The sequence below is a fragment of the Phyllobates terribilis genome, unplaced genomic scaffold (genome assembly GCF_046119375.1).
Source record: "Phyllobates terribilis strain yellow unplaced genomic scaffold, ASM4611937v1 Scaffold_2__4_contigs__length_985480577, whole genome shotgun sequence".
NCBI lineage: Eukaryota > Metazoa > Chordata > Amphibia > Anura > Dendrobatidae > Phyllobates > Phyllobates terribilis.
In genome coordinates this window covers 942713373-942733921 of record NW_027362762.1, presented here as the reverse complement: position 1 = coordinate 942733921, position 20549 = coordinate 942713373, and the positions used below count along the sequence as shown (strand labels likewise).

General features: G+C 46.0%; 1 protein-coding gene across 1 annotated transcript in view; it reads right to left on the bottom strand.

Moving 5' to 3' along the window:
• The window catches only part of BACE2 (beta-secretase 2), a 59024-nt gene extending 38965 nt beyond the window's left edge, over window positions 1-20059 (bottom strand). Inside the window, exon 1 of the mRNA XM_073668462.1 lies at window positions 19603-20059. Coding sequence (XP_073524563.1) covers window positions 19603-19890 — 288 coding nt within the window. The 5' untranslated portion in view covers window positions 19891-20059. The remainder of the gene's footprint in view (window positions 1-19602) is intronic.
• Window positions 20060-20549: the final 490 nt, after the last annotated feature.

Below are 20549 nucleotides of genomic sequence, written 5' to 3'. Positions count from 1 at the left end.
CCCATTTATAAGGCAAGAAATCCCACTTATTAAACCTGACAGGGCACACCTGTGAAGTGAAAACCATTTCCGATGACTACCTCTTGAAGCTCATCAAGAAAATGCCAAGAGTGTGCAAAGCAGTCATCAAAGCAAAAGGTGGCTACTTTGAAGAACCTAGAATATAAGACATATTTTCAGTTGTTTCACACTTTTTTGTTAAGTCATAGTTTTGATGCCTTCAGTGTGAATGTACAATCTTCATAGTCATGAAAATACAGAAAAAGCTTTAAATGAGAAGGTGTCCAAACTTTTGGTCTGTACCAACATAATATATATATATATATTTCATGTGTTAATCCTCCTATACTTCCAAGGACCGCCTTAGTCATTGCCATCCATTCACACCAAGCTGGATGTAAAAATTGAACATTTCTTTATTGCTCAATAGACAGATAGGAAAAAAAAAAAATTTAATTAGAATTTGCAGCTTCTTCAATTCTTCAGCGGGTTAATAGATGTGAAAAGTAGCAGCCAATTTAAATAATGCCTCATTTAACACAAAGATTCCTAATTACATTACAAGCCCATCTGCTGCAACTCCTTGCGAGCGCGGCATAGTAAATGGCTTCCTGGCCGGGCTCTGCTGGCTTTGCATGCGATTATTACATGTTATTATTGGCGCTCATTTTGTTAATCATGTTCGTTTGGCTCTTTATAACTAACAAAGCAGCTCATCTGTTTAAACATATGTTTCGGGAAGAGGAGCTGGCGACGAGCGGAGTCATGCATCATGTCTCCACCGAAGATCCCACCGTCTGCCGGAGGATTCCTCCAGAAGTAAAAGGGCTTTTCCATTTTTAAAAAAAATGAATGCATTTTTTTATTATTTTACCTAATATTATCAATGTTGGAGAAAAACCATTATTTTTTTAGATCTCTTAATACGGTTAACCCCCTTAGATGCTGCAGTTGCCTTTGACTATGGCAGCTAAGGGGTTATACAATGAAAGACCAAATTTATTTATTTGTCTCAGATCCCTACCTGATGCCCAAGACTGCTAAGACTAGTAAGTATTGTGACTGCCTAAAGGGTTCATCTAGAAAGGAAAGAGGGAGAGGCTCCTGCTGCAGACAGTTGTCTTATAGCCAGACCAAAATGTGTGGAGGAGACACACACACACACACACACACACACACACCTAAAAAGGGTTGTTTAGGATTTTTACTCAGGCAGAGATGTGACACCCGGCACCCCGCCGCCTATCAGCTGTTCCTTGTGATGGCTGGATGTGTTCACTTCCAAGTTGCATCAATGGTATAGTGGCTGCGCCCAGGTACTGCACATCTGCCCCCTATTCAAAATAAATACGGGGTGGATATGAAGTATCTGGCCGTGGTCCCTATACAGTTGACGAAGCTGTGCAGCTAAGCATATCAGACTGCCACAGGCAACAGCTGATCGTGGGGGTGCCAGGTGTCACCATCAATGTGGAAGAACTGGACAACCTCTTTAAAAGGAATCTGTCAGCAGAATTTCGAACTCCAAACTATTTATACAGTCAAGCAACACCTTTACATGGCCAGTCCGTTCCTCCGTTACTGAGAAAGATCTGAAGCCTCTGTCACTCCAGCTCTATTCCCCCGTCCAGCGCTGCCTTCCTGCTTGACTGACAACTCCGATGAGGTGATTTCAAGCAAAAGGAACTGTCTGTAAAGCAGTAGGAGGTGGCACAGGGCAGGGAATAGAGCTGGAGTGACAGAGGCATCAGATCTACAAAGTTCTTCAGGCTAAATATGAATTCTAACGCTTATATAATCTCTCCTCAAAAGGATTTGGCTTCTATCCTAAGTCATATTGCACGACTCGTTAAAGGGTTGATTGTGACTTGTAGGAACGCTGCTTCCAATAGGTGGCGCTATAGAGTTCAAGTCCTCTTTTCCTCTGAAGAGGCAGTTTGCGTCTTCAAAAGGAGAAATTGGGAAGTTTTCCAATAAGATGATCACTATATCTCACTCAAACAAAACTATTGAAACATCGGATCAAAATGTGTGTTTTTATTTTTGCCTTTTTCGGAGAAAAAAAAACAGAAACAAACCTTTTTTAGGGAAGGAAATCGCATACATAACAATTCCCTATGGCATCTTCTCATCAGAATGACTCCGTTGGGCTAGAGCGCCAAGACGAGATGTTATAAACCCAATAGCAAAAACTTCCTCGCCGACGATCATTATAGGAGGCGTGGAGGGATCCATCAGATTTTATTAACGATAATAATGCCCACCATTGTGGATGTATGACACATCATGTGCCCCTATAATACTGCAAGCAATTTCACTCGCACCTAATATAACGGATAGGAATTTTTTCAGCAGATAGACGGTGTAAAACCGAAAAATGAAGAAATACAGAAAATAACTGTAAAAAAAAAAAAAAAAAAAAAAACACATTAAGAGGTGCATCTAAACGAGTCGACACTGGGCGTATGAACCGTTATTCCTTTCCTATCGGTATTATTTGACCTGTGTAAACAAGCGCCAATATTATGGACTTTAGTGGGGGAAAAAAAAAAACAACTCATCCTAATATTCCCCCTGCAGTGGCTGATACCAGAGAAATGTAGCATTAGCAACTAAACTGCATGGGATCCCTATATTCTATGTAATGCCCATCCATGACTGCCGCGCCCAAGGCTGCAGTCACACGGTGGCCACGGGTCCCCTGTTCTCGAGATCAGTTTGTACTCCAGTGATCATGTGGTACATAATCCCTTTAAGTGTTCGGGGGAGGGTGGTGGACAGCTCCTTTAAGCAGGATTCCTGATCCAGTAGACTGGCTTTTCTTTTCTACCTCATAAAAACCCTAATAAATCATTAAGGACAAGTGTTCCTCCTTCTTCCCCCCTTCCCAGTGCTGTAGACTGGAGCGGACTGGGAGATAATGGTCACCATCATCACATTCCTCCGCCTGCCGCCTCCATTCACTAGATTGTGCTGCTATAACATGAATTCGACAGAACTGGCAGACTATCTAAATGTGTCAGGAACATAAGGATCGGGCTCATTGAATTACAATGCCCGATTCTTTTGCTTCCATGGTAGATAAGCTGCCACCAGCGGTGTCTTGATGTATGACAGCGTATTTTAAATTTGGCGCCAGGAGAGAAAAAAAAATGTATGCCGACGCTGTTTTATTCTCTGAAGAAGCCCATACATTTTACATTGCAGCTGGCCAGACAGCTCTTTAGTCATGTGCCACGAAATTAAATGTTTTTTTTTTCCCTGCCAGAAAAAAAGAACTAAAATACTGAGGTTGCATAAATATGCACACCCTTAGGCTGTGTGCCCACGATGCGTTTTTCATGCGTTTCCGCTGCGGAATTTCTGCAGCGGAAACGCATCAAAAACGCATGGTAATCCGCCCCCCATGGTCCCCAATGGCATTCCGCAATGTCAATGCACATGCTGCGGATTTTTCCGCAGCGTTTCTGCAGCGCTCATAAATCCGCAGCATGTTCATTAATTTTGCGGAAGCGCAGCGGAATTGCCGCCATTGACTTGCATTGAGACGCATATAATGCGCGTCTGTACATTTGTACACGCAGATTATATGCGGTTCAATGTGCGTATGGTACCCAAGTCTTGAGGAGAGGAGACTCTCATCCAGACCTGGGTACCATTGTACCTGTAAAAAAGAATAAAATAATAAATAAAGTTTATATTCACCTGTCCGGCGGCTTCTCTCTGCATGCCGGCAGCGCTGAAGGACCTTCGGTGACGTCACAGTCATGTGACCGCAGGCCCTTCACCGCTGTGTCTCGCGATATGCCGGCAGCCAGGAACGAGCGCTGCAGCACACGCCGGGGCATCGGGGGCGAGTATAGCTTTATTTTAAGCATTGTTTTACGGTCACACTATATAGGCTGTTTGCATGCATTTATACAGTGTGACCTAGTAGTGATGCTAATCGCCTGGAAAGCGCTTGTCAATCTGCATGCGGAAACGCATGTGAATCCGCATGTATTCTGCAGGAAAAACGCATGCACAATCTGCATGCGTTTTTTCTGCCAGGGAGATGCAGAAATGCTGCAGAAATTTTCTGCTTCATTTCTGCATCGTGGGCACATAGCCTTAAACTAATACTTTGTTGAAGTCCCCTTTGAATTTCTGACGGCATTCGGTCTTTTTGGGTAGGTGTCTATCAGCATGGCACATCTAGAATTGACAATCTTATCCCACTCTTCCTTGCAGTAGCTCCATATCTATCAGGTCGTGAGGTGGCATTTCCTGTGTACAGTGCCAGGTCACTCACAGATCTTCAATGGGATTCAGGTCTGGATAGTTCCAAAACTTTGATCTTCTGGCAAAGCTGTTCTTTTGTTGATTTGAAGGTCGCTTAGGGTTGTTGTCTGCTGAAAGGTGAAATTTCTCCCCATCTATAGCTTTTTAGCAGAGGCCTGAAGATTTTGTTGCTAAATTGACCGATATTTGAAACTGTTCATAATTCCCTCCACCTTGAGTAAAGCCACTGTTACAGCTGCCAAAAAAAAAAAAAAAAAAAAAAAAAAAGAGTCCCAAAAGCATAATGCTGCCTCCACCATGCCTCACTGTGGGTATGGTGTTCTTTTGGCGATGTGCAGCGTAGGCTTTGGGCCAAACATACCTTTTGGAATTATGACCAAAAATTTCCACCTTGGTCTCATCAGACCATAACACGTTTTCCCACATGCTTTTGGCAGACTTGATGTAGGTTTTGGCACAATATAGCTAGGCTTTGATATTTTTTCTTTGTAAGAAAAGGCTTCAGTCTTGCCACCCTACAACACAGGGTGGACATATGAAGAAAACAGGAGAGTCTTAATCACATGCAGGACATGCCAGAAATTCCTGCAGCTCCTTTAATGTTGCTGTAGGCCTCTTGGCAGCCTCCCGAACCAATTGCCTTCTTGTCTTTTAATTTATTTTTGAAGGACATCCAGTTATAGGCAATGTCACTCTTCTGCCAAATGTATGCCACTTCTTGATGACGTCTTCACAGCGCTCCATGGTATACCTACTGCTTGGAACATTTTTTGTACCTTTCTCCTGACTGATAACTTTCAACACTGAGATCCCTTTGCTGCATTGTCAGCTGTTTACGGACCATGACTTTTGCTTTAAAAATGCAACTCATAAAATGTCAGGAAAATCCTCCTAGAAACAGCTAAACTTTATATGGGGTTAATCAGAATCACTATAAATGATGTTACCTAGTAGTCAGTACACAGCTACCATGAGTGTAAATGTGATTGGGGATATGTTGTGCTCAGATTTAGCCAATTATAAGCGTGTGTTCAAGCTTATGCAACAACATTATTTTATAGTTATATATCGATATTTTTAATTTTCCTCCTCTAAATGGTTTCAGCTTGTTTCTCAATGGATTTGCACAGATTATGGGCGACAAGGTGCAAAAGGTTCTGAAATTAATTTTCTTGGTAAGATTTTTTTATGTGGCATTTTAACAAGGGTTGAAGACTTTTTTTTTCCTATATCCACTGTATAACTTATTTTTCCATCGACATGAGGGTTTTGGTTTTTTTGCGGGACGAGTTACAGTTCTGAAAGACACCATTCATTTTACCACATAATGTACACTTTTCAACATTGAAAGACAAAGAGGGACACATACTGTGGCTCACTGCAGCAGTTTTCATATAAGCTACTTCCCTTTCCTCGCCCAGTGCTTTTTGAGCGCCCACATTAATTTTTTCCCCTAGTGAAGCCAGTTAGTGTTTCCACACAGTTCTCTAACCTTTTCATTGCCCCCCATAGTGCTCCTAAGCACAGTATGAAGCTCCGCCATTCCCTGTACACACAGTATGATGCCCCCACACGCAGTGTAACGCCCCCACAGTGCACCACACGCAGTGTAACGCCCCCACAGTATAATGCAACACACACACAGTATTACGTCAATGATGATAGGCACCCAATGTACCGCTCCTGAGCCAGCTCCATAAATCTGCCCCCACAGTGCACCACTCGCTGTATAAAGCCCCCACAGTATAATGTCACACACAGTATTACGTCAATGATGATGGGCACCCAATGTACCGCTCCTGAGCTAGCTCCATAAATCTGCCCCCACAGTGCGCCACACGCAGTGTAATGCCCCCACAGTGCGCCACACGCAGTGTAATGCCCACACAGTGCGCCACACGCAGTGTAATCGCCCACACAGTGCGCCACACGCAGTGTAATCGCCCACACAGTGCGCCACACGCAGTGCAACGCCCACACAGTGCACCACACGCAGCGTAATCACCCACAGTGCGCCACACGCAGCGTAATCACCCACAGTGCGCCACACGCAGCGTAATCACCCACAGTGCAACGCCCACACAGTGCGCCACTCGCTGTATAAAGCCCCCACAGTATAATGTCACACACACAGTATTACGTCAATGATGATGGGCACCCAATGTACCGCTCCTGAGCCAGCTCCAGAAATCTGCACCCAACACGTTGCGGTTATAATGTGTTATATTTTTCAAAATGTCTCGCGCTTTTACACACTCTAGTCTGGGTTTACACCATTTGTTAGTCCACAAAAAGTCAACAAATTTCACAAATCTAGACACACGGATTACTGACTTGGGCTACTCGGTCAAAAAAAATATTGACACAACGGGCAGAAAATAAGCTAATCAGCCCTAATGCTTCAGAGAAATGATGTCATGGGCATCCTAGTCACGGGATATCACATGATACCTCACCGGGTCAAAGGGATTAATATTAAGGGTTTTACAGGACCACAGAGAGAGACGGCTGCTGGGCATGTGTCATAGGATTATTATACAAGAGCCCCCCGTCCTCCTCATCAGCTGAGAGATCCCAAGCCTTCACATCACATGGCTTCACATGACGCCTCTCCGGATATAAGCGATCTGCCCACTAAGACCAGACATGTGACACAGCAGGCCTGGGGGGGCGAGAGGCATGTGCACAGATCAAAATATTCAGTAAAAAAAAAAAGAACACAATATCCATTGTAAACAGAGAAAATCTGGAGCGAGGATACACCCAGACATAAAACTTATTATTGGAGACTTTCCAAGAACTGAATCCTGCGCAAACCTGAAATTGCCCAACTGAACCCCTGCAGATCTGTAGACTAAAGGGGACATTAATGGAAGCAGTGTCCCAACTACAGGCTACCAATTTCCATCTGGAGAGAATTTAAAGGGGTCGTTTCCATTTCATCAATTCTTCAGTTGCTGTACTCACCATACCCGGAGCCACCAGCAAACTTCACTGCTCCTTTCCGCCTGTCTGGAATTGGCTGCTGCGCAGATTAAAGGTCGACAGCCAATCAGTGAACACCTGGGCACCAAGGGCGGAAAACCAATCTGCAGGGCCCCCACATGCGCTAAGGACCTAAAACTGATCTGGAGGACCACCACGCATCATAGGGACCTAAAACTGATCTCAAGGGGTCCTGGGTGCGCATTCGCGACCTAAAGACGTAAAACCATTCTATAGGGCCCCACGTGCCAAGGATGTAAAACAAGTTTACAGGGCCCCCGCGTTAAGGACGTAAAACAGATGAACAGGCACCCCACACACATGCTAAGGAAGTAAAACCGATCTACAGAGACCACGCATGCATGCCAAGTACGTAAAACAGATCTACTGAACCCCCAGACGCGCGTTCAGCATGTGAACTCGATCTACAGCCGAACAAAATCTGCAGGACGAAAAAAATGATCTGCAGGATCCCCACATGCTAGGAACATAAAACCAATCCTTCTTTCCACTCGCCAGGTGGGTACAACCGATCCGTAAATGGTGGCAGACCATCGGATCACTTATACAATCACTGATCAGCCCTTATCGGGGGAGCAGCAGTTGCTTTTTCTCAAGTTTCCTGAAGGCATCAGAAATCCGAGCTTCTCCCTCGTGTGCCGCCGATGTGCCGCTGTGTGGGTAGCAGAGTTACACGATGATTAGCTCCGTCGTCACTCAACCATCAGAGTGAAATAAGTAGCTACGTTTTTTCCATAGCGAATTTTTTTCTCAACCGTGCAGGCGAAAATCTACTGGCTGACAGCTACTTCACCCATAAACAAACAGGCCGAGCCAAGCGTCCATGTTTATGTCATTGGAGAGGAGAGAATAAGTCGCTGCCAGAAACTGCAGAAAAACCCGGACCGCTAGACATAGCCAAGATCTGGTATTTTCACAGAAAACCATGATGTGTCCGCATTTATGCTTTTGACTGTCTCCTATGGGAATTTTAGAGCTCGTGCTCGTGGCCATGTGGCTCCATACTATACAGATGTGAGGACTCCATATGCTGCTATATAGACCTTGTCCTTCCTGAATAGGTCGTATAAATATGTGACCACTTCAGACAATCACTGTGGCCAGCGCAGACATCACATGCCATCTGCAGCTGGAAGAGAAACCCAGAGACCATGGACTAGAATAACAATAATAATATTATTATTATTATTATGGAAAACCCATTTAAAAGCAAGCCAAAACAAAAATTGAAAAAAAATGAAGACAATCATATGACTATACCACTCTTGTGACAGGCAGAACCTGTCGCTCATGTCCTCAGGCCCAGATATTCAACATATTTGCGCTTCCTCTCTGCTGCAGAAAATTAGCCCCAGGAGAGCAGCCCTTCATCAGGATGTAAGAAGGAAGACTTGCCTAGGAACAGGTGTGGAGCTCTGGCGCCAGAACTGCCAGGGTCCTGCCCAGTGTTGCCAGGGGACAGGATTAAGAGTGCAGAGGGATGGACGGACGGAAGAGAGAGAAGAGAGGGATGGACGGAAGAGAGAGAAGAGAGGGAGGGAGGGAAGAGAGGGAGGGAGGGATGGACGGAAGAGAGGGAAGAGAGGGAGGGAGGGAAGAGAGGGAGGGAGGGAAGAGAGGGAGGGAGGGAAGAGAGGGAGGGAGGGAAGAGAGGGAGGGAGGGAAGAGAGGGAGGGAGGGAAGAGAGGGAGGGAGGGAAGAGAGGGAGGGAGGGAAGAGAGGGAGGGAGGGAGGGAAGAGAGGGAGGGAGGGAGGGAAGAGAGGGAGGGAGGGAGGGAAGAGAGGGAGGGAGGGAGGGAAGAGAGGGAGGGAGGGAGGGAAGAGAGGGAGGGAGGGAGGGAAGAGAGGGAGGGAGGGAGGGAGGGAAGAGAGGGAGGGAGGGAGGGAGGGAAGAGAGGGAGGGAGGGAAGAGAGGGAGGGAGGGAGGGAGGGAAGAGAGGGAGGGAGGGAGGGAAGAGAGGGAGGGAGGGAAGAGAGGGAGGGAGGGAAGAGAGGGAGGGAGGGAAGAGAGGGACGGAGGGAAGAGAGGGACGGAGGGAAGAGAGGGACGGAGGGAAGAGAGGGACGGAGGGAAGAGAGGGAGTCAGGTGTCTGGGCTCACGCGAAAGACAGTTGGTTGTGGAGAGCAGACCGGCAGTTGGGGAGAAACGGTCGGACCTGCCGACAATGAGAGAGAATTGCTGCCCTGTCCTCGGTGAAATAGAGACGTGCTGACCTGTCTGCGGTGACGGACGAATGGGTGACAGCTTGCCGCAAAACAAGGGGCGTGCGGTCTGTACCGGGCGTGCGGTCTGTACCGGGCCTACAGAAAGTGATCGTTCAGTTACCTGCATCACCACAGTTTTCCAGACATCTGACGGTGACCTACGGGTGAGGACGCACCCGGGATTAGTGATCCTAACGCAGTTTGTTGTACGCCGGAGGAGAGCTTGCTACGGCTCTTAAAGGAGTTGTGACCGCTGTCGTGTGGTCAAAAGGACTGGGGGCCCAGTGGGTGAGACCCGAGACCGCCCACTGCCGCCAGAAAACGGACACCCTCCGGAGTGAGTGTCTGAAGACGGACGTAGTTATCGCTAAAGGACAGATAAGTGCAAGCCTCCAGTAATCTACCTTCTCTTATTCAGCCTGAACTTTTGGGACTGCGCCGTACTGTTCATCCTTTCCGTGTTATAGTAAAACCACAAACGTTTATTGTCCGATTTTACTGTTTTATTGTTGTGTTACTTAAATTTACACTCCCTGCGTGGAGAAACCAAATCTTGAATTAAACCTCTGCCATACTCTCTGCGTGCCTTTTAACAAGGACACGGCACCGCATCGTCACACAGGAGAACACGTTTTCTCAAAAACAGGGTCAGTTGTAAAGAGCCGCCAGGGACTCACTATGGGGAAGACGGTGACAAAGAAGAACACTCCTCTTTAAGAGGGATATTTCTGGTTAGACTCGGGGGTGTGGGTCAGCCGGGCGACGGTGGTGCCAATTGTCACCAATCTTTCCTGGACTCCTACGTGGTAAATCCATTTTGAATATCTTCCCTTCTGCATCATAAAAAGGACATGTCAAGACTGGCGCTGCTGCTCATTCCTTCCACTGAATTGTGAGCAGAGAACAATCCCCAAATATTTGGCTCCCAGAGACGGCTTCTCAGAGTTCATGGGTGAAGCAAGAGTTGCAGAAACGCAACTCTTACAGGACAGGAGCACACTACCTGCTGGACGTTAGGATACCTGGCATTAGCCAAAACGTCAGTTGTGCCCCGCTCCTCCCGATATGGAAGAGAGGGGCACAGGAGAGCCCCTTTTAACTTCAACATCCCAATGCATCTGAGCTCAGAGACCCCATCAAAGTAGCATTGACCAGATATGGTCCAGCAGAAGAAAACCCCATCACTTGTCACTAAGGGGTCTACCATTCACCGATGAAAAATAAAATTACTGACCACCGCCTATGGTGTGCCCGATTATGCTCCAATGTCACATTCACAGGGAACCAGGAAGCCGAGATATAGGGAGCTGTTCGATGAAATCTTCACTATGTAGACGTGATTTAGCTCATCCACCCTGCATCTCACATAGAAGGAAACCTGGGCAAAACCTAACCCCCAAAATTAGCTCCTACACACATTCGATAATAATGGGCCACCAGCTTAAAAATGCTCCGCAGGGTCAACTCATCCAAAAAATAAAAGAAAAATTACATCACTACGTGAGGTTTTTTTTAGATCAAGATTTTGGATCCACATACAGTTATATGAAAAAGTTTGGGCACCCCTATTAATCTTAAGCTTAATGTTTTATAAAAATTGCTGTTTTTGCAACAGCTATTTAAGTTTGATATATGTAATAACTGTTGGACACAGTAATGTTTCTGCCTTGAAATGAGGTTTATTGTACTAACAGAAAGTGTACAATCTGCATTCAAACAAAATTTGACAGGTGCATAAGTATGGGCACCCTTATCATTTTCTTGTTTTAAATACTCCTACCTACTTTTTACTGACTTACTAAAGCACTTTTTTTGGTTTTGTAATCTCATTGAGCTTTGAACTTCATAGTCAGGTGTATGCAATCATGAGAAAAGCTACTTAAAGTGGCCACTTGCAAGTTGTTCTCCTGTTTGAATCTCCTCTGAAGAGTGGCATCATGGGCTCCTCAAAACAACTGTCAAATGATCTGAAAACAAAGATTATTCAACATAGTTGTTCAGGGGAAGGATACAAAAAGCTGTCTCAGAGATTTAACCTGTCAGTTTCCACTGTGAGGAACATAGTAAGGAAATGGAAGAACACAGGGACAGTTCTTGTTAAGGCCAGAAGTGGCAGGCCAAGAAAAACATCAGAAAGGCAGAGAAGAAGAATGGTGAGCTCAGTCAAGGACAATTCTCAGACCATCTCCAGAAAGCTGCAGCATCAACTTGCTGCAGATGGTGTCACTGTGCATCGGTCAACTATACAACGCACTTTGCACAAGGAGAAGCTGTATGGGAGAGTGATGCGAAAGAAGCCGTTTCTGCAAACGCGCCACAAACAGAGTCGGCTGAGGTATGCAAAAGCACATTTGGAGAAGCCAATTTCTTTTTGGAAGAAGGTCCTGTGGACTGATGAAACCAAGATTGAGTTGTTTGGTCATACAAAAAGGCGTTATGCATGGCGGCAAAAAAACACAGCATTCCAAGAAAAACACTTGCTAGCCACAGTAAAATTTGGTGGAGGTTCCATCATGCTTTGGGGCTGTGTGGCCAATGCCGGCACCGGGAATCTTGTTAAAGTTGAGGGACGCATGGATTCCACTCAGTATCAGCAGATTCTTGACAATAATGTTCAAGAATCAGTGATAAAGTTGAAGTTACGCAGGGGATGGATCTTTCAGCAAGACAATGATCCAAAACACCGCTCCAAATCTACTCAGGCATTCATGCAGAGGAACAATTACAATGTTCTGAAATGGCCATCCCAGTCCCCAGACCTGAATATCATTGAACATCTGTGGGATCATTTGAAGAGGGCTGTCCATGCTCGGCGAACATCAAACTTAACTGAACTGGAATTGTTTTGTAAAGAGGAATGGTCAAAAATACCTTCATCCAGGATCCAGGAAATCATTAAAAGCTACAGGAAGCGACTAGAGGCTGTTATTTTTGCAAAAGGAGGATCTACTAAATATTAATGTCACTTTTCTGGTGAGGTGCCCATACTTATGCACCTGTCATATTTTGTTTGAATGCAGATTGCACATTTTCTGTTAGTACAATAAACCTCATTTCAAGGCAGAAACATTACTGTGTCCAACAGTTATTACATAGATCAAACTGAAATAGCTGTTGCAAAAACACCAATTTTTATAAAACATTTGACGCGCCCCTGGGCCTGTGTCGCGCTGCGTTGCGCACGCGGGAGCTTACCCGGAGCCGGATCTCTTGAGGGTTGTAGTCTCGTGGCGGTGATCCGGTCCGTGCCCAGGGAGTCAGACTAAGTGGCGCTGTATCAGCGGTAGATGTTGGACGACTACGCCACCCGTTGAATGCAGCTATGGAGCTGCCGCTGCAGGGCAGACCGCTGAGGCCCGTGGTAGGATTGTGCAGCGTGATAGTATAACCCCCAACGGGAGGGGTATGGCCTCAGGGCAGCCGACGTGGATGATGGGGGTAGCAGGAACCACTCAGAGACGGTACGGTGTAGTTCAGGGTCTTTACTGGTGACAACGATAGACCCTCCCGGAGTACTGGCTAGCGATTGGGGCCTGGTCAGTCCTTGAGCAGATGGGATCTCCCCTGGCCAGGCGGAGTTGTAGGCCTCCCAAACTAACGATACTCTTCTGGCTACCTTGCTAGAAGCAGGTATAAGTAGCCCACGTCCCTGAGTGTACCGTGTGGTGCTCACCCGTATGGCCGGTGACTCAGGGCCTTCTAGTAGCTTCCGCTCCACGACGGCGGTGCTGGTCCCATGCGTGTGACCGTGCCTTCGGGTTTCTTGGCCAGAGGACCTGAAATCCCCTGCCTGACGGATTCTGCTGCTGGGTAGGAGTTAGTCCCCGCAGCCTCGGACTCCGGGTCCGGTAAGAAATCTTCTCAGTCAGGGCGAGCTTTGCAGCTGCCAGCCCCTGACTCCTTGTAACACTGCTCCCACAGAGCTCCTGATGTTTCTTCCTATGCTGCTTCTCTTCTCTACTTCTGGCATGGCCCAGGAGCTGGGCCCAGCCGGAGCGACAGCTCCCTGTCAGCCCTCCTGGCTCAACTCTCCCTCTGAACTCTCTAACCCTGCCTCAGCCCCGGGTTTATATAGGGGAAGTTCTTCCCCTCCCAGGACTGGGCAGGAGGTGTGGCATGCATAGGATTCCTGACCAAGAGACCTCCCACCTGCTCTCAGACATAACATTGCATTACTGTGGAAACCAGACCCCTGGGGTGCCACAGATTAAGCTTAAGATTAATAGGGGTGCCCAAACTTTTTCATATAACTGTATTAAAAAGCATATTGGAATGGTAAAGTCAATTCAAAGGCGGCAACTAGGATTTATCAATGGGATGGAGGCATCTCCTATGGTGAGAAGTTGGAAAAGTTGGGCTTGTTTAGCCTAAGAGGAGATGTCATTTATATGTATAAATATATGTGTGGTCAATACAAGGACTGGTACACTACTTATTCCTTCCAAAGACCATACTAAGGACCAGGGGGCACTCATTACGGGTGGAGGAAAGGGCGATTCCGGCAGCTAAACAGTAAAGGGTTCTTTACAGTCAGACCGTGGAATGCCGACCACAGGAGGTAGTGGTGGCAAATACTAATATAGCCTTTTATAAAGAGTAGGATGCTTTTCTCAGAACATTATAGGTCATTAAAAAAAAAAAAAAAAAAATCTAGAGCTAGAGATTGTAGAGCTGGTGGAAAAAAGGTTGAACTTAATGGACCCGAGTCTTTTTTCATCCTTTATAACTGTCTCTATACATATTGAATAGCCTGCCATATATGCCAATTTTTTTCAGAGGGACATGCTGACTGATGTGTATGGGAGCCTCCTGACTCACTTTTTTTTTTTTTAAGGCAGAATGATGGGGCATGTTGAATTACCATGCCCGATCCTTTTTTTTTTTTTTTTTTTTTTTAGATGAGGTAATTGGGTGTGACTGCTGTTGGCTGACCACTCTCTCATGTGTGGCCACCTTTTACAGAAGTTGTGTCCGTTAATCTTCTACCAAAGCATTTTTCAGTGCCCTATCAGGTCTGGATTAAGGTGCTGACAGCAGCCCCCGGGCCTCATGTGAGGAAGACCTGTCTGATTAAGGATAATGGAGAGATTAAGATCTCGTCCTTTTGAAGGTGAAGCTGGAACAACTCAAATCAGAGGAAGAGGACACCTTCCCCATCCTGAGTCTACCCGTTCTGATGAGTTATCCGGGGCCACCTGCTACAAGCTGTGGACCACCATAATGACGGACCCCCCAATGCCACTGTGTGATAGGGGATTTTTAGAGGAATTGTGCATAACTGCTGCTCGGATGAAGTTTACTTTTTTTTTTTTTTATTTCCTGAACAATGATGATCTAATCTTTTTAATATGTGAACTATTTTGGTCAGGATGGTGGATGCACCAAGATAGTTCCACTCAAGCTTGTTCGGAAAAGTTGTCCACTTGACCAACATCAGAGACCTTAAAAGGTTATTGCTGGAGAAACAGTGTCACACCTGCACATGGGTTGTGTCTGTTACTGCATCTATACCATTGAGGTGAATAGGATTAAGCTGCAATACCACACACAACCCGTGGAAAGGGGAGGCGCTGTTTGTTTTTTTGAAGAATGCAGACATGTTTTTTTAAAATCTGTACAACTCTTCTAAAACTCTTTAATTAAATGAGGAAATCAATGTCAGAAGTTACTATTACTGCGCTCACACATTGCAAGTTTCTGCCACATTCGAAGCCGGACAGGAATGTTATTTTGCCACATTTTTTTTTCCCAATTGTAGCAAAACAATGCATTTTTGCAAGGAAAAAAAATGTAACCACTGCAGCCAATCAGCACCCACTCCTTGGCTGTCGGCTTCACTTTGCATTTGAGCAGGACTAGAGTGGAAGCACGGAAGAGCAGAGCCGGATGAATATAATTTTTCTTCTTAAATTTCCCACCCATTTGGAATGTGTTTTAAAGTAATGGACAATCCCTTTAAGTAAAATTATCCAGAATTGTGATGTAGTTAATCTTTCCCAATGCAAGATTAATACAAAAACTTGAAAAAGAAGGACTATAATTTGAACTAGGGCAAAAAGGGGTGAATCATTCCATATGCAAAAAGGAAAGGATGTGATGGTGACCAGAATAGTACCCATGGGAGAGCGCGGCCACTATGGTAAATCACGATACTGTAGATGGTGGAATGGGATTGGTTTTATGCAAAGAAGGAAAAATGGCATAAAAATAAATTAAATAATTAAAAATCCAGGCGTAGGGCACAGCGGGCGCGTATGCATCAGTGGTGCAATCATGCAGCTGCACAACGGCCCAAAAAAAGATCTCAGGCAAAAAAAAAAAAGTCGCCCACATCCAAACCTGTCAGAAGTCCTTACAGATGAGTTTACCATTACATCCCTCCCAGTCCTCCACTTTCTTTGGATGTGTTTTCTGCTTCCTATCAGTGATAAGAATCCTAGTTACCAACGGAAGATCCAAACCAAAGACCAATCCGAGGCAAGCAAAGAACTGGAAGGGAGCTCCAGCCGCTGGGAAGGTGAATAAAATCTTAATTGGTTAATCCTAATCTATCCCGTCGTTTAATATGTTTTGGCGGTTTCCCCAAATAAATTTTTGAAGAGTCGCTCAATACAGACCAAAATTTTGGACACACCTTCTCATATTATTATTATTATATATATATATATATATATATATATTATATATATATATAAAATCGTCTTATCCTGTCTGTCTGTCTTGGAAATCCCGCGTCGCTCATTGGTCCGGCAGCAGCCAATCAGTGCCGCGGGATTTCTGAAAAAAGATGGCGGCTGTTAGCGGCTCATCTGGCAGACGGAGGTCAGCGGCGATGCAGCGGGGAGATGAGCGGCGCTAGCAGCACAACTACCCCGACCGGCGCCGCTGACCTCCATGCGGCTAACGTCGGAAGATCAGCGGCTTGGCCCGCTGATCTCCTGACAGCAAGTGTGAACGGAGGACTGGGGAGCGGCGGCGCCGGTCGGGATGCTTCTGCTGCAAGCAGCCGCTCATCTCCCGGCTTCTCGCAGCAGAAGGAGCCGCACAGGCAACGCCGCTCCCCGGTCCTCGCTAATACGGAGCCGCACAAGCAGCGCCGCTCCCGGGCCCACACTAATACGACGCTGATTAATCGCGGCCAGCCACTGCGACCAATCAGAACTGCGGCGTTTAAATTTGCCACCCATCTCGCTCATTGGTCGCGGCCGGCCACCGCGACCAATCAGGGAGATGGGCGGCAAATCTAAACACCGCTCTGCTGATTGCGCCCGGTCGGCCGCATACTTATTCTAGAATACCCGATGCGTTAGAATCGGGCCACCATCTAGTTTAAAGAAATTTCTGTATTTTCATGACTATGAAAATTGTACATTCACACTGAAGGCATCAAAACTATGAATTAACACATGTGGAATTATATACTTAACAAAAAAGTGAGAAACAACTGAAAATATGTCTTATATTCTAGGTTCTTCAAAGTAGCCACCTTTTGCTTTGATGGCTGCTTTGCACACTCTTGGCATTCTCTTGATGAGCTTCAAGAGGTAGTCACCGGAAATGATCTTCCAACAATCTTGAAGGAGTTCCCAGAGATGCTTAGCACTTGTTGGCCCTTTTGCCTTCACTCTGCGGTCCAGCTCACCCCAAACCATCTCGATTGGGTTCAGGTCTGGTGACTGTGGATGCCAGGTCATCTGGCGTAGCCCCCCATCACTGTCCTTCTTGGTCAAATAGCCCTTACACAGCCTGGAGGTGTTTTGGGTCATTGTCCTGTTGAAAAATAAAATGATGGTCCAACGAAAAGCAAACCGGATGAAATAGCATGCTGCTGCAAGATGCTGTGGTAGCCATGCTGGTTCAGTATGCCTTCAATTTTGAATAAATCCCCAACAGCGTCACCAGCAAAGCACCCCCACACCATCACACCTCCTCCTCCATGCTTCACGGTGGGAACCAGGCATGTAGAGTCCATCCGTTCACCTTTTCTGCGTCACACAAAGACACGGTGGTTGAAACCAAAGATCTCAAATTTGGACTCATCAGACCAAAGCTCAGATTTCCACTGGTCTAATGTCCATTCCTTGTGTTCTTTAGCCCAAACAAGTCTCTTCTGCTTGTTGCCTGTCCTTAGCAGTGGTTTCCTAGCAGCTATTTTACCATGAAGGCCTGCTGCACAAAGTCTCCTCTTAACAGTTGTTGAAGAGATGTGTCTGCTGCTAGAACTCTGTGTGGCATTGACCTGGTCTCTAATCTGAGCTGCTATTAACCTGCGATTTCTGAGGCTGGTGACTCGGATAAACTTATCCTCAGAAGCAGAGGTGACTCTTGGTCTTCCTTTCCTGGGGCGGTCCTCATGTGAGCCAGTTTCTTTGTAGCGCTTGATGGTTTTTGCAACTGCACTTGGGGACACTTTCAAAGTTTGCCGCCCAATTTTTCGGACTGACTGACCTTCATTTCTTAAAGTAATGATGGCCACTTGTTTTTCTTGCCATAATACAAATTCTAACAGTCTATTCAGTAGGACTATCAGCTGTGTATCCACCAGACTTCAGCACAACACAACTGATGGTCCCAACCCCATTGATAAGGGAAGAAATCCCACTTATTAAACCTGACAGGGCACACCTGAGAGGTGAAAACCATTTCCGGTGACTACCTCTTGAAGCTCATCAAGAGAATGCCAAGAGTGTGCAAAGCAGTCATCAAAGCAAAAGGTGGCTACTTTGAAGAACCTAGAATATAAAACATATTTTCAGTTGTTTCACACTTTGTTAAAGTATATAATTCCACATGTTAATTCATAGTTTTGATGCCTTCCGTGTGAATGTACAATTTTCATTGTACAAGAAAATACAGAAAAAATTTTAAATGAGGTGTGTCCAAACTTTTGGTCTGTACTAATATATATATATATATATATATATATATATATGTGTATGATGAGCGACTCAAAACAATTCATTGCACAAAACACAGAAAATATCCCTTTAAATGTGTCACACAATCACACACCTTGTGTCATTCCCTTACAACCAGGAAAAGCCAGCAGATGACTGACAGGTCAGACCAGTCATAGCCGTGTGCAGCACCGTATTGTGTACACAGCACTCGTGCTTTTTACTGAATTTCCTGGCACAATTCAGAAAGCAATAATGAGCCAGCAGCAGGTTTTTTTTTTTTTGGGGGGGGGGGGGGGTTAAGCTTTTTGGGGACCTCGCTACTGGGTTTTGTCCAGTCCTGGTCAAGTTCCAGCCATATAAGGCCCAATGGCCGCTTCCCAGCAGCAGAATTCCCCATAAACCCAGACTAATGACAGAAAGAAACATTGTAACATTGATAAACGTTTCCATCACTGTTACTATAAACAGAAAAATGTATCACAAGGAGAACAGGCACATCTGGGGGGGGGGGGGGCGGGGGGATTTAAAGGGCCAGGAATAAAGGATCCCATTGCATTACACTGGTATATACAGAGTATATATTTACTGCCCTTTATTTGGGGGGGGGGGGGGGGTCTGGCCTTATGGACTGGTATAACATAGCTGCATTTAATGATCCGATTTACAACTACAACACTCAAAACCATAACACAAACCCTAAAATGCGGCCATATAACATGTTTCATCAATCTTCAAAAAGGGGTCAACAGATCAGACTACCACTAAAAATCCCAAATGGCAGCACAGGACTGATGGATCTGACATTGGAAACTGAGGAAGACAACAATGGGCAAAGAAACAAAAAGCTTCCATGGGGGAGGGGGAGGTAGAGCTCCAAATACATGGACCCCCATGTGATCAGCTAGTCTTAGGGTGGAAGGGTGGAGGGTAAAAAAAAAATAAATATATATATATATATATATATATAAATAATAGGGGGTTTAGACTGCACCTAATAGATGCAAAACTACAACTACATGATGGCTGCAGCCGCTTACACATGGGCAGCCTGTATGTATCACCCCAGTGGAGGATTACACAACCTGATCTTATCAGATCACTAGGCAAATTGCAAAAAATGCAACTCCACAAGCTGAGGGTCTCATACACTGCTGATTACATAACAGATCTCCATACATGTGTCCCCCATACTGGGCACAGGGCACTCACCTTCTGAGGCGGGGTTCCTATCATCATCTCCAGGTAGTACCCCCTGCCAGAGTCCCCCTCCAGATTGTCCACCATGGCCATGAAGTTGATTTTGCCGCTGGGGTCTGATGCCAGGGAGAGCCCCACAATATCCTTAGGAGGGACAGGAGACACTGGCATGGGCTGGCTGACCAGTGCTGGGGAGATCTTCAGAGGAAAGGAGAACCTGGCAGAGGCACACACTTCCCCCAGCAGCACCAGGAGAAGGGCCAGGCTCTGCCCTGCCAGGAGCCCCCTCCTCACAGCCATGATGTGTGGTCACAAGAGCTGACACTCTACGGCCCACATGCCTGCAGCTCCTCTGTGCCAGGACCCTCCTGCAGTCCCCTGTCCCAGCTCAGTTGAAGGTCAGCCTTGGGGCTACACAAACGGATATAACAGGGAGGAGCGAGCTGGAAAGTTTTGCAAACTTCTCTTATAAAGTTACAAAGTCTTTAGAGAGGGTGAGGGAGGAGCCTGGCTGCCCTCTGGTGGGCACACACAGGTACTGCTCAGAGTCTTCACACTTTTGCAGAGGTCACGCCACTGGACAATACACCAAGGAGTCACAGGCAGACTGTCAACTGGGGGAGGGGGAACTTTCTCTTTGTTTCCAAACTTTACTTTGGAGTCACTGATGGCAAATGTGCCCCTATCTGATATGTCGTGGTTGTGAGACATAGGCTGGCAGAGGGGCACATACTCTCCAAAACTCTAGAAATGAGAAATAGGTGTAAGTTATCATCCCCAACCTCACCATCACCAAAAAATATATCAATATCACACATGTCCCTCCATATTAACAGGCATAAGAGATGCCTCCACCACTTGCCATGGATTTGCCTGCAAAAGAGTTCTCATAACTTTCATGAATGTCATCCACTGTTCCCATGAGAACCAGCTATAGACAGGCCACCATAAGTGCCAGG